This window comes from Canis lupus, chromosome 8 (genome assembly GCF_048164855.1).
Source record: "Canis lupus baileyi chromosome 8, mCanLup2.hap1, whole genome shotgun sequence".
Taxonomy (NCBI): Eukaryota; Metazoa; Chordata; class Mammalia; order Carnivora; family Canidae; genus Canis; species Canis lupus.
In genome coordinates, this window is record NC_132845.1 from 39,990,070 (window position 1) to 40,001,944 (window position 11,875).

The 11,875-nt window shown below is 53.4% G+C and overlaps 1 protein-coding gene and 1 long non-coding RNA gene across 2 annotated transcripts in view; one reads left to right on the top strand and one right to left on the bottom strand.

Moving 5' to 3' along the window:
• The window catches only part of NLRC3 (NLR family CARD domain containing 3), a 40,091-nt gene that overhangs the window by 7,851 nt on the left and 20,365 nt on the right, over window positions 1-11,875 (bottom strand). Inside the window, exons 6-15 of the mRNA XM_072835528.1 lie at window positions 10,832-10,918; window positions 7,898-7,981; window positions 7,358-7,441; window positions 5,821-5,904; window positions 4,441-4,524; window positions 3,887-3,970; window positions 3,144-3,227; window positions 2,528-2,611; window positions 1,962-2,045; window positions 1,424-1,507 (exon numbers count right to left, since the gene is read on the bottom strand). Of these exons, the coding sequence (XP_072691629.1) occupies window positions 1,424-1,507; window positions 1,962-2,045; window positions 2,528-2,611; window positions 3,144-3,227; window positions 3,887-3,970; window positions 4,441-4,524; window positions 5,821-5,904; window positions 7,358-7,441; window positions 7,898-7,981; window positions 10,832-10,918 (843 nt within the window). The remainder of the gene's footprint in view (window positions 1-1,423; window positions 1,508-1,961; window positions 2,046-2,527; window positions 2,612-3,143; window positions 3,228-3,886; window positions 3,971-4,440; window positions 4,525-5,820; window positions 5,905-7,357; window positions 7,442-7,897; window positions 7,982-10,831; window positions 10,919-11,875) is intronic.
• LOC140638362 (uncharacterized) lies at window positions 70-10,194 on the top strand. The gene is made up of 3 exons (XR_012035439.1): window positions 70-328; window positions 8,051-8,162; window positions 9,762-10,194. It is a non-coding gene; the product is annotated as an uncharacterized lncRNA (long non-coding RNA).

Sequence of the window (11,875 nt, forward strand, 5' to 3'; positions counted from 1 at the left end):
CCAACTGCTCACAGAAGCTGCCAGAAGAACTAGGTCTAAACTGAAACCTGAAGGACGAGAGATGGGGGAGGGGGCTTGGCACATCCGCATGACACCCAAAGAAACTTAGTCGAGTCGCCACCTCGTGGAATGAGGCTGAGGAGGCACACAGGAAGCAGATTGGGGCGTTCTTTGGAAGCCATGTTAAGGGTTGGCCTTCACTCTGCAGGCACTGGGCAGCATTTAAGCATTTCACCCAGGACGGGGACAGATTTACGTTTGGGAAAGCTCTTTGGCCAGCTTTGTGAGAAGATGGACTGGATGTAGAGGTGCCCCTGCAGTGACACAGGTGAGTGATGCTGCTGGCCTGCTGGTGGCTGTGGGGGCAAAGGGAAATGGTGGAACGTAGGGAGGACAGCCACAGGTGGGAAGCAAGAGCAGAGGTGGTGTTTCTAGCTCACACGACTGGCTGGTCCTGTTCACGAGGTGGGACCAGAGAAGCAGGCTCCTGGGCAGGTGGTTTGGGCAGTTTGAAGTTCCTTGAGGTCCCCTAGGGGAGATGCTGAGTGGGTATTGGTGACACAGGTCTGGAGCTCAGGAGAGACATCTGGGGGATAAACGTGGGGGCACCAGAGCTTTTTGAAGGCAAGGAGCCTGGGAGCGGAGAGCTTCTGGAAAAGAGGTCATTCAAGAGAAGATGGCCTAGGACAGAACCATAGGGAGCACCAGGATGTCAAACACAAGAACCAGCCAGAGGTGAGACACCCTGGTCAGAAGCCAGTGAGGCTCAAAGGGTTAAACACAGAGTTAGCCCTCGACCCAGCGGTTCCACTAATGGTGTGTAGCCACGAGAAATGAAGGCTCACAAAGGCTCACAGCAGTGTCACGAGAGCCAGATAGTGGGAACAACCCAGTGTCCATCAGTGGACAGTGTGGTCTATGCACACACTGGACTAGGATTCAGCCATAGAAAGGAATGAAGCTCTGATTCATGCCACCACCTGGGTGACCCTTAAAGACATGACACTAAATGAAAGATGTTGGTTGCAAAGGCTGCAGACAGTATGAGTCCATGTATGTAAGACGTCCAGCATGGGTGACTCCATAGAGACAGAGCACATGTGTGCTGGCCACAGCTGGGGTTGGGGGCAGTGGGGAGTGACTGCTAATGAGTCTGGGGTATCTTCCCGGGGTGATGGAAATGGTGTCAAATTGATCGTGGTGATGGTTGCACAGCTCAGTGGATGTAGTAGAAACCAGTCAGCTTTGTACTTTATACCGGAAGATTATTGTGGTGCCTGGATTATGCTTCAGTAAAGCTATTAAAGCAGAAAAATGCCTGCTGGCCTTAGGGCAGAGGAGGCCATGTGCCTGGTGGACACCAAGGTTTCAAGAGTCCTTGCTCCCCTGACCCTCCTGCAGCCCCTGCCAAGGCCCCACTTACTCGAGGCTGGTCAGGCTTCTGTTGAGCTGTAGTGCTTGTCCCAGGGCCTTGGCAGCACCAGCCTGGATGAAGTTCCACTGCAGGCTGGACAGAAACAGACACACTTGAGCCCAGGGCGGAGCCCTGCATGTTCTGGAGGTTCCAGAAAGAGGGGACTCTCCCAGGAGAATCTGTAGGCAGGGCAGGAGTCCTTGCGGGATGAGGTCCTCGCCACTGATAGGCTGAACTCCTGGAGCCCACCTCAGGTTTGGTTGAAGAGGGTGAATGAGCACTCTGCTTAAGGGTGGACACAGGAACAGGCTCCAATAGAAACCCCAGATGGCCCCTGCGTGAAGTTTGTGACACTTGGAGGTATGGCATGGGTGCCCACCTCCCTATAGGCCTCTATGCATCCGCCCCAGGAGGCAGAGTAGGACGTAGTGCGCAGCCTACTGGGGGGCCCCAAAGCCGGCCTCGTTCTCCTGGGGAGCTGGTACGATGGTCCTACAGCCCCACAGAGGGGACGGGACGGGATGGGCTGGGGCTGCCGCAGACTCACTGAAGTGACGTGAGGGCCTGGTTTTCTCTCATTGCCACCGCGATGGCCTGGGCGCCCTGGTCATGGAGGAGGTTGGCTGTCAGGCTGGGAGGAGGGGAACACGGTGAGTAAGCAGGACCTAGATGGCCACAGAGGCCCCATGCTTTCTCAGCCGGGAATCCAGGTCCCCTCCTCCCCGAGGACCGCCCAGCTCACGTTGGGGAAACCTGTGTGTGCCAAGCCCGTGCCTGAGGCTGTTGTACTGAACCCCGACAGCCGCACGGAGAGGGGACCTGGATTCAGCTTAGTGAGGTCCCAGGACAGATCACCCCCTGGGAGCCCACTCCTGGTCCCTGTACTGCACTGCCCCTGACCTGGGCCCTCCCACGTCGCCCTGGGGAGGTGGCTGGGGGAGGGGGCAGCAGGTAACTGAGCACGTGGGGGTGGTGGGGTCGCCACCAGCGGCCAGGCCTCCGGGCAGCCCTCCCCAAGCAGGCCCTTCCCAGCCTGTAGAGCCGCCCTCTGCCCTCCACTCCCCAGGGCGCCAGGTAGGCGAGGGAGGCACAGCCTGCACCCAACTCACGTACTCCAGGTTCTTTAGGGTGCTGTTGCTGCGGAGAGCTCGTGCCAGCTCCCGGGCTCCCTCCGGGCTGATAGAGTTTTCTCGAAGACTGAGGAGAGAGAAGACCCTGACCGGATGTGTGAGGGCTGGGCGCGGGGGGTAGAGGGGGGAGACAGGCCCCGGCACTCCGGCCTTTGGAGACAAAGGAACCTCAGGCAGGACCTGGGCCTCCTGAGCCATCAGGGCTGAGGTAGAAGAGCCTCCAGCAAGCCAGGCTCCCACCGCTAGCTCTCCAGGTGTCTCCCCTGTAGGTCCACCCACAGGGGACCCAGCAGGAGGAAGGGGCTCAGGTGACAGGCTCTCAGAGGTGAGGGGCCTGGGGCCAGGCTCAGCTGCCTCAGGGGCTGGTTTGCTGGAAGGGAGCAGCAGAACTGGCCAGCTGAGGCCCCAGGTGCCCCTGTGCCCCACCCCCCCGCCCTCCCTGAGAGAGCAGGAAGTGTGCAGGATGCCAGGCTCCAGAAAAGCCCAACCACAGATCGCTACAGAACAGGCCCGCAGTGGGAGGTGTGGGCTTTCCTTCCAAGTCCCAAAGTCCCCCTTGGCCAAAGGGACACTGACTGGAGAGGGAAGCCAGGACTTACTTGAGGCTGGTGAGGGCCTGGTTGGCACAGAGGGCCCCCATCAGGGCTGCCACTCCCGTGTCACTGATGGAATTGCTCTGCAGGCTGCAAACAGGACAAGATGACGGGACGTACTTGGCATGGCCATCCCGACCCGCAGGGAGCTGCTGCTCCGGCGTCAGGTGCAGCAGAGCTGGGGGACTCGGGCCGTAGGTGTCATCTCACGCTGCCCTTCTCCTCATCCCTCTTTCCTGTCCCTGCCCCCGTGTTCCAGACGCCCTAGGTCCGCGCAGGTGGGTCTAGTACATCAGCCCCACAGCTTAGCCTCTGCCTTATGTGAGTGGCTCCAAATACCCGGGGTAGGAGTGTGTGTTCTGTCTGCAGCCCCAGAGAGTAGCACCGCTGCGTCTCCCCGGTGTGGGGGCAGCATCGCGGTCCCCCAACCCCCACCAAGGCCGCCACGGCCAACATCCTTTTCAGTCACCTGTGCCAGCTTTTCAAGGGCACTCGGTGTTTGTCACTCTGAAAACTCCACAGTCAACACCAACCTCCACTGTCTAGGGAAATGGAGCCAGTGGGGCGGGATGGGACGGTGGGGTGGGCGTGGGACAGGTCACAGTATGCCCCAGGCTGCTGCGGTTGGGTTCTGGCGAAGTAGTGGTCCTGACAACCCTCCTCTGGGACCCGCCCGCTTCTAGGTGGGGAAACCAGGGGAGTCACCCTCTGCCCACGGCCACTCCTGGAGGGCAGTCAGGCAGACTCACTCCAGATTCTCCAGGCCCTGGTTCACCCTCAGGGCCTTAGCCAGGGCCTCAGCACCTCCGTCACCGATGCTGTTACTGGAAAATCTGCAAGAGATGGGACCAGGGTGAGTCGGTTTTCAGGAGCAGCCTGGCAGGGTGGGGCCCAGGGACCAGGGTGCGGGGCCATGCTTGCTCTGTGGTGGTAAGGGTGCCCAGTGCACAGCTTGTTTCAGCTTGGGTCTGTGGCTCGCACGTAGCCTCTGCAAGTGACTCCTTATGGCCTGTATACATCAAGGTAGCAAAGTACTTGACTCCCTAGCAGGGGCAGGGCCAACTCTCTAGTGGGAGGTTTTGTGATACTTTATGTGAAGATGACCAGGCAGTGCTGGGAAGGCAGTAAGTTTAAGTCTGAGGCCCAATCCTGGGAAGCTTGAGTCCAAAGTCAGCTATCTTGCACCCACACATCTGTCCATCTGTCCATCCATCCATTCATCCTCATGCTCACAAATATTTGTGAAGGGCTGGGCATTGTGCAGTCAGTGAGGATACATATTCGGCCCTTCTGCATTTCTCACATGAGCTCCTTCAGACTCCTGTTCTGTTTCAGGGTCTCCGCCATCAGCTGGGCTCCCACAGGCCCGACGGTATTCTTCTGTAGGCTGTGGGAGAGAAGGGTCTTTCAGCAAAGCCAGCCATAGCCATTCCCACTGCAGGGATGGTCCGGTTCGAGGGGAGTGCTCAGAGTGCTCGAATGCCCCCTCCATCTATCACAGCATCGGCAGAGAGGTCTCTAGGAAAGGTCTGTGGCTTGGTGCTGAAGTGATGCCATCATTCCATGGGGGGTGTCAGAGGCAAGGACAGCTGGGCCCTCCCTTGTCAGAAGCTGGAAAGCAGTGACCAGAGAACGCACAATATCCAGCAAGCTCTCGAGTGGCGACTCCTGCACGTGAGTCCCACCAACTCCTCACTCAGGCAACCCTCCCAACAACACCCAACCATCTACCTCTTGACCAGCCAGCGGCCTGCCTCCCAGCCCTGCAGTCCTCTGAAGGCCAATCCTCCGTTTAGGCCCTCTTGCAACAGCTACTTCCCTTTATACCAAATCTGGAGGACGGAAATGTTCCCACAAGCCCCGGGCTCATCCTAGGAGGACAGACAAGGCCCGACCTGTGTTGTGTGAGGCGAAATAGGATGTAAACAGAAGGGAATTTTGTTAGGTTCCAAAGGGGACCTTTCCCTGACAGCGTTTCCCTTAGAGCATTTCTTTGAGAAAATTTGCAATGGTAAAGCTGTCCCTTTGAGGAGTAAGTCTTTTTAAAAGCTAAATAAACCTCTTGCCAGATTGACAGCCTGTAGGAGTCATGGAGCCATCTCTCTCAAATGTACATATCAAGAAAGACAGCACGACTCCACTTTGTAAATGCCTGCTTGTCATAAAGATAGGAGAAGTTTGGTTTTTCCTTTGGATAAAGGCAGTTAGTAAACAGATGACTACCCCAGCTACCAGGCAAATTTAGGAAAAGCTATGTGCAACAAATGGTGCTGTCCAGTCCTCTGGAGCACAGATATCAAGAACACACATATCACAGGTTGTGTCTGCTTGGCTGTAGAAAAGGGTGAGATTTCTTTGTCTTTGCCAACTCGTTGTTGGATTGCCAATGACGTGCACTGCTCTCTAGTTGATTGTTCAAATAATTAAACTGTTTCATTCTTTACTACATTTGTGGAGAGGATTTTCTGCATTGGCAGGAGGCTTTAGTTTTGGTTGTTTTCCAGCACCTGTTCTGTGGAAAAGTGGTGGACATCAAGATTTCCAGGGGCCAACCAGAGGGGTCAGAAAGCCTCAGGATATCTCCCCAGTCATCCTTCCTTGCAGAAATCAGACAGAGAGGCTCTTGGAGGAGGAGAGGAGAGGAGAAGAGAGGGTCTCTCTGCTGGTCAGCATGTCCACTTACTGCAGCACAGAGAGGGTCCGGTTGGTAGCCAACGCCTCAGCCATGGACCTGGCACCATTATCCCTGATCTCGTTGCTCTGGAGGCTGTGGAGGAGGCGAGAAGATGTGTGTCACCGATGGTGCACATGAGGGTGCCCTCTGGTTGTGGCCTTCACCCTTGCTGCAGTGTTAGCGAGGCCCAAGGGAAGAGGCAGGGGGTGGCAGAGCAGCTGACTGCTACCTGTCCTTACTGCCCACCACACAGGATCTGGGGACAGCCCGGTCTTCCCAGTGCTGCTCTGGCCTTAGGATTCCCTCTGGGTCTCTAAGCATTTGTCTCTTGACTGGAAACAAGGTGCCCATGATATCGGGATAACAACTAGTTTATCAGTGGTCGGAATTACAGCCAAAAGCCACAGCATCCATGTGTTGACAAGGATGTAGAAAAATTGGAACCCTCACCCACTGCTGGTGGGAATGTAAAGTGGGGCAGACTTTGTGGAAAGCAGTCCGGCAGTTCTCAAAAGGTCAGAGTTACCGTATGACACAGTAAATTCTACTGGTAGGCGTCTACTCAAAAGAATTAAGTATTCAAATGCTTGTATGTGAATGTGTGCAGAAGCATTATTCACAAGAGCCAAAAGGTGGAAACAACCCAAATGTCCCTCAACTGATGAAGGGATGAACTGTGGTCTGTCCAGTGGAGTATGACTCAGTCATAGATGGGGATGAAGCACCAGCTACCATGTGGATGAACCTTGAAAACACAATGTTCAGTGAGAGAAGCCAGATACAGAGGGTTGTGTTGTAGGATTCTGTGTGTGTGTGTGTGTGCGCACGTGAGTGTGTGCGAAATCTGCAGAGTCAGTAAACCTAGAGACAGAGAGCACCAACACTGCTGGCTGCCAGGGGCTGGGAGGAACAGGAGAATGGGGAGTCATTGCTAATGGATACAGGATCTGCTGTCAGGGTGATGGAAATATTTTGGAACCTGATAGAGGTGATGAATGAACAACTGTGAATGTGCTAAGTGCCATTGCAATGTATACTTTAAAATGGTGAATTTTACCCCAATAAAAATAAATAAATGAAAAAAACAAATGACAGTACACATTCAACTAAGGACGGATACAACCACAGGCCCCTAAGAGGAAGATAGCAAACCACAGCAAACCATAGGAATATTCTGGAAGATGGGCCCTTCAATGTCCTGGGAAACACCTCAGGGGAATATTCTGACACCATGGTCTTGGGGATTTCCCACTCAATGGAGGAAGAGGTTTTCCTTATGGATTATTTTACTTTTCCACTTCTGTACCACCCCACCTTCCTTCTTTTCCACCCCCTGATTAGGCTGTAAACACAAGAACAATGACTGTGGAAGAGCTGAAACCTGAAACTTGTGTAGGTTACAAGATCATGTGGTATCCACCCAGGTGGGAGCCAGTGTAGCGTGCCTGCCATTTTGAATCATCTCCCATTCCATGGTTGGCACCTGGGAGGGGGTTTTCTGGGTCCTCTACTGGTTACGTCGGGACAGGGAGCAGATGGTACATACCTCAGAAAGGCCAGAGTGCGGTTAATCTTCAGAGCATCTGCCAGAGCCTTGGCCCCTTGAGGTCCAATGGAGTTGCTGCGGAGGCTGGTGGAAGGAAGAGAAATAACTGGTTTTTGTTTTGTTTTTAATCCAATTCCCAGAGACAGAAAAACAAAAACAGAAGTTACTTGACCCTTAAATCTATGTTCCTTGAAAATAACATATTGGGCTTTAGGATTTCACGTTTTGCAGAGAAATCCTAATTTAGGTGAACAAGTAAGGACTTTCCCAGTATGGCCCATTTGGTGGGGAGGAGAAAGCAGGATCTGATGGACTTGGCTTGGACCAGGTGTGGAGGGGGGAGAGAAGAATACTATCTTCAGGGCTGAAATTCTGATGCCTCCCTGAGCTGGTCCTAACAGCTGAGGAGCCAGGATTTTGCTCACTTGACTGTCTTTCCAACCCACCCAGGGCAGAGTGTGGTCTATGGGACTTCACGAGATGGCTCGCGAACTGTCCCTGACCCAAGGGTGGAAGGTTGGCCTTTGGTGTCCTACTTACTCCAGAGCAGTCAGACTTCTGTTGACCAGGAGGGATCTGGCCAGAGCTTTGGCACCTTTATTACTGATCTGGTTCTCAGCCAAGCTGCACAAGGAGGAGAGAGGAGTGGTTATTTTAGGTCCATAAGTCTCATGGCCTCTTCCTCAACACCAGGCTTGTGATCCAAACCTCTCAGTTTCACTAGCATCATGGAAGCCTGGATGCAGGTGGAGATGAGGTGGTCCCTGGAGTGAGAGTGACCAGCGCAGGAAAGCGTCTGAGCCAGGTAAGGTAAGGCCAGAGAAAGGGGACAGACCCTCACACTGGCAAAGAGTCCCAGGGCAGAGTTGGGCCAGAATCTGGCACAGCAGCTTCTACACAGACAGTGCAGCAGAGAGCATAGGCAGTTACAGAAGTTGCCCACATAGATCCCACGCAGCGGTGTGCTGCAAAAAATAAAATACAAAAACACTGATGTGTAGTATTGGCCAATTTCCATGGTATAAATACTCCCACCTCAGCCAATTTTTAAAAACATTTTATTTATTCATGAGACACACACACAGAGGCAGAGACACACACAGAGGGAGAAGAAGGTGCCCTGTGGGGAGCCCGATGTGGGACTCGACCCCAGGATCACAACCTGAGCTGAAGGCAGATGCTCAACCACTGAGCCACCCAGGTGCCCCTACCCAGGACTTTTTTTTTTTTTTTAAGATTCTATTTATTTATTCATGAGAAACACAGAGAGAGAGGGAGGCAGAGACACAAGTAGAAGGAGAAGCAGGCTCCATGCAGGGAGCCTGATGTGGGACTCGATCCTGGGTCTCCAGGATCATGCCCTGGGCCAAAGGCAGCGCTGAACCACTGAGCCAACCAGGCTGCCCTACCCAAGACTTTTGTAATGTTTTATGAGTAATACTTCACGAGCCATGTGTGTATCCTGAAGGGTGCCTTGGACATTTCAAATGGAGATGTGAAGGGCATGTGGCCATAGAAGAAATTTTTGACTTCTATTCCAAAAATTTCCTGAGCACTCTCCAGACTCCTTCATGCAAAACACTGGAAGTTGACTATTTTGCTGAAGACTTCCCATGAAGGAAAAAATAATGAAAAGTTGTCGTTACTGTGTTTTCTCCAAAGGGGTTGCATTCATATCTCTGGCTAACGAGACAGAGATAATGCTGCTCATAATGGCTGGCCCTTCCTTGTACAGTCCTTCCTCTGTGTCTGGCCTGTCCTCACACTTCCCTTGCGCTGACCTGCTGAAGCTTCTTGACAACCCAAAGAGGTAGTTAGTGTGCAGGAGAGGGTTATTAATCTTGCCCCAGTTCCTGAAAGTTGACCTCTGCTTACCTGGGAGCCTTAGGCGCCCCCCAGTAGCAGCTTGACCTCTGGAAGGGCTTCCCTAGGGGCAGTCAGGTATATCTCCATGCCCAACCTCCGATCACAATTGCACACAAGCCTGGGGAGCCTCCCTGGTGGGAGAGCTTCGTGTGTGCTGTCACACAGGGTCACTGGGAGAGGGAGGCACCGTCTATACGACTGCCCTGGGAAGACAACTGGGAGCTTGCCTGCTCTCCCGGGGACCACCCCATGCATCTTCTCTCTTTGCGGATTTCCATCTGATCCTTTTGATGTAATGAACCACAGCTGCAGTACAATGGCTTTTCTGAGTTCTGTGAGTCCTTCTAGAGAATCATTGAACCCGAGGAAGGGTCGTGGGAAACCCCTGGACCCACAGACCCTGTTTTAACCCCATTTTAACCCTCTTTCGGCACACAGGTAACTGTCCAGGGCCACACAGGGCCCACGGCTTTCACCGCTGTCCTCGATGACTTCTAGTTGTGCCTGACTCATTCCATGTTTGTTTTTGTTTTCTCAGGCAAAGATTATTTCAGAACCCGGAGGGAGGCTTACGTGAGGATGAAGAATTCCTCCCTAGATCCTATGCTCCAACTCATCTCCCTAGTTCTAGCCACCTCCAGGTCACATCAGTTCGGCTCCAAACTGGGTATTAGACTCAGAAACGTTATCACAGGAAGAAATTTCCTAAGCACAAAAATCTCTTCTGCCATCAGCATATAGACTTTCGTCTAATTATAACATTAAAGATGCAATGTTTAAATTGTATTTTTGTACTCATTTAAAAGTTTAGGGATCCCTGGGTGGCGCAGCGGTTTGGCGCCTGCCTTTGGCCCAGGGCGCGATCCTGGAGACCCAGGATCGAATCCCACATCAGGCTCCCGGTGCATGGAGCCTGCTTCTCCCTCTGCCTGTGTCTCTGCCTCTCTCTCTCTCTCTCTGTGACTATCATAAATAAATAAAAATTAAAAAAAAAAAATTAAAAAAAAAATAAAAGTTTAAATTCATTTTTTTAATTAAAAATGTTAACATTAAAGAAGCAATCCTGGGATCCCTGGGTGGTGCAGCGGTTTAGCGCCTGCCTTTGGCCCAGGGCGCGATCCTGGAGACCCGGGATCGAATCCCACATCGGGCTCCCGGTGCATGGAGCCTGCTTCTCCCTCTGCCTGTGTCTCTGCCTCTCTCTCTCTCTCACTGTGTGCCTATCATAAATAAATAAATAAATACTTTTTTAAAAAAGCAATCCTATGCCTATGATACTGTTTTGAGGGCAAACTTTGAGAGGTGCGCAGAGAAGACTGGGCCTGGCACCACGTTGGAGCACACAGTATTCAGAGAAATGCCTCCACGTCCGTGATAGCATCTGACCCTCACCCTATCCTTTCCCTCCTCTCACAGTTGAGGTACCTGAGCCTCTGAACTTTCTGGAATGGGCAGAAATAGGCAGCATGCATCCTGAGCCACAGCCTTCAAAGGCACCTCTCCTTGAAAGCACTCCTGGCCAGTTGAGCAGAGAGGAGGATGGGAAAGCAGCCCCAGACCCTGTGCGAGAGCGGGCACCCTGGATGGGGTCTCCTGAGTCAGTGTTACCTGATCCTCTGAATGCGACAGTCCTTCCCACTCAGCACACTGCCCAGCAGCTCCATCACGGGGTCCTGAAACTGGTTGTTGTCCAGCCTGCAGGAGGAAGAGCGATGATGAGCAGGTAATAGGGCCCGTGGGCAGGTGGGGTGAGGTGCTGGTGCAGGGCTGGCGTCAGGACCACAGGGGCACCCAGGCCAACATTTCCATCACGCTGCAGCCTCCGTTATGCAGCTCAGGGGTTCGTGCCAGCACCCCACCATGCTCAGAGTTTTCCTGTGAGGGTGGACTGGGAGGCTCAGTGTTGTGAGTTCCAGGATTCCTATTCAGGGGGTGTCTTCCCAGCAGCCTCGCACGCCATGTAAGTCTGGGGAACATGGGTCGCCAGTTCTCCTCCTCTTGAGGACATGGCACCTGCTGCCAGGTCTGAAATGGCCCTGGTCTTACAGCCTTCCTAAGGTCCAGAGCCCTGGGTGGATGCTGGGCTGGGGGTGGAGGGAGTCGGTGTGGCCTCTGTCAGGACTGGGATGGTTCACAAGGTGTCAGAGGTTGAATTGTATTCCTCAAAAAAGATATGTTGGTGTTCTGACCCCCACCCCACCCCCACCCCTCACCTGGCCAGTGACTCAAGAATGCGACCTTATTTGGAAATAGAGTCATTGCAGATGTCATTAGTTACAATGATGTCTTTCTGAGCGGGGCGGGCCTATAATCCCATAGGCCTGGTGTTCTTATCAGAGGGAACAAACACTGCCTGAAGACAGGAACATGGAGAAGGAATCCGTGTGACCACAAAGATTAGTGAGGTGTGGACAAGCTGAGGTTGCCAGCAAACAGCACGAGCTAGAGAGGCAGGGAGGATGCTCCCCTACAGGTTCCAAGGGAGCTTGGCCCTGCTAACACCTTGATTTGGAACTCTGGCCAACAGCTGTGAGTTTATGTTGCCTTAAGCCATCTGTGCTGTGGTCCATCTCCAGGCAGCCGGCCCTAGGATTCTGATACAGGGGGGTGTGGTGGTGGTGAGGAAACTTCCTGGGCCTGCCCGCTCCTCCA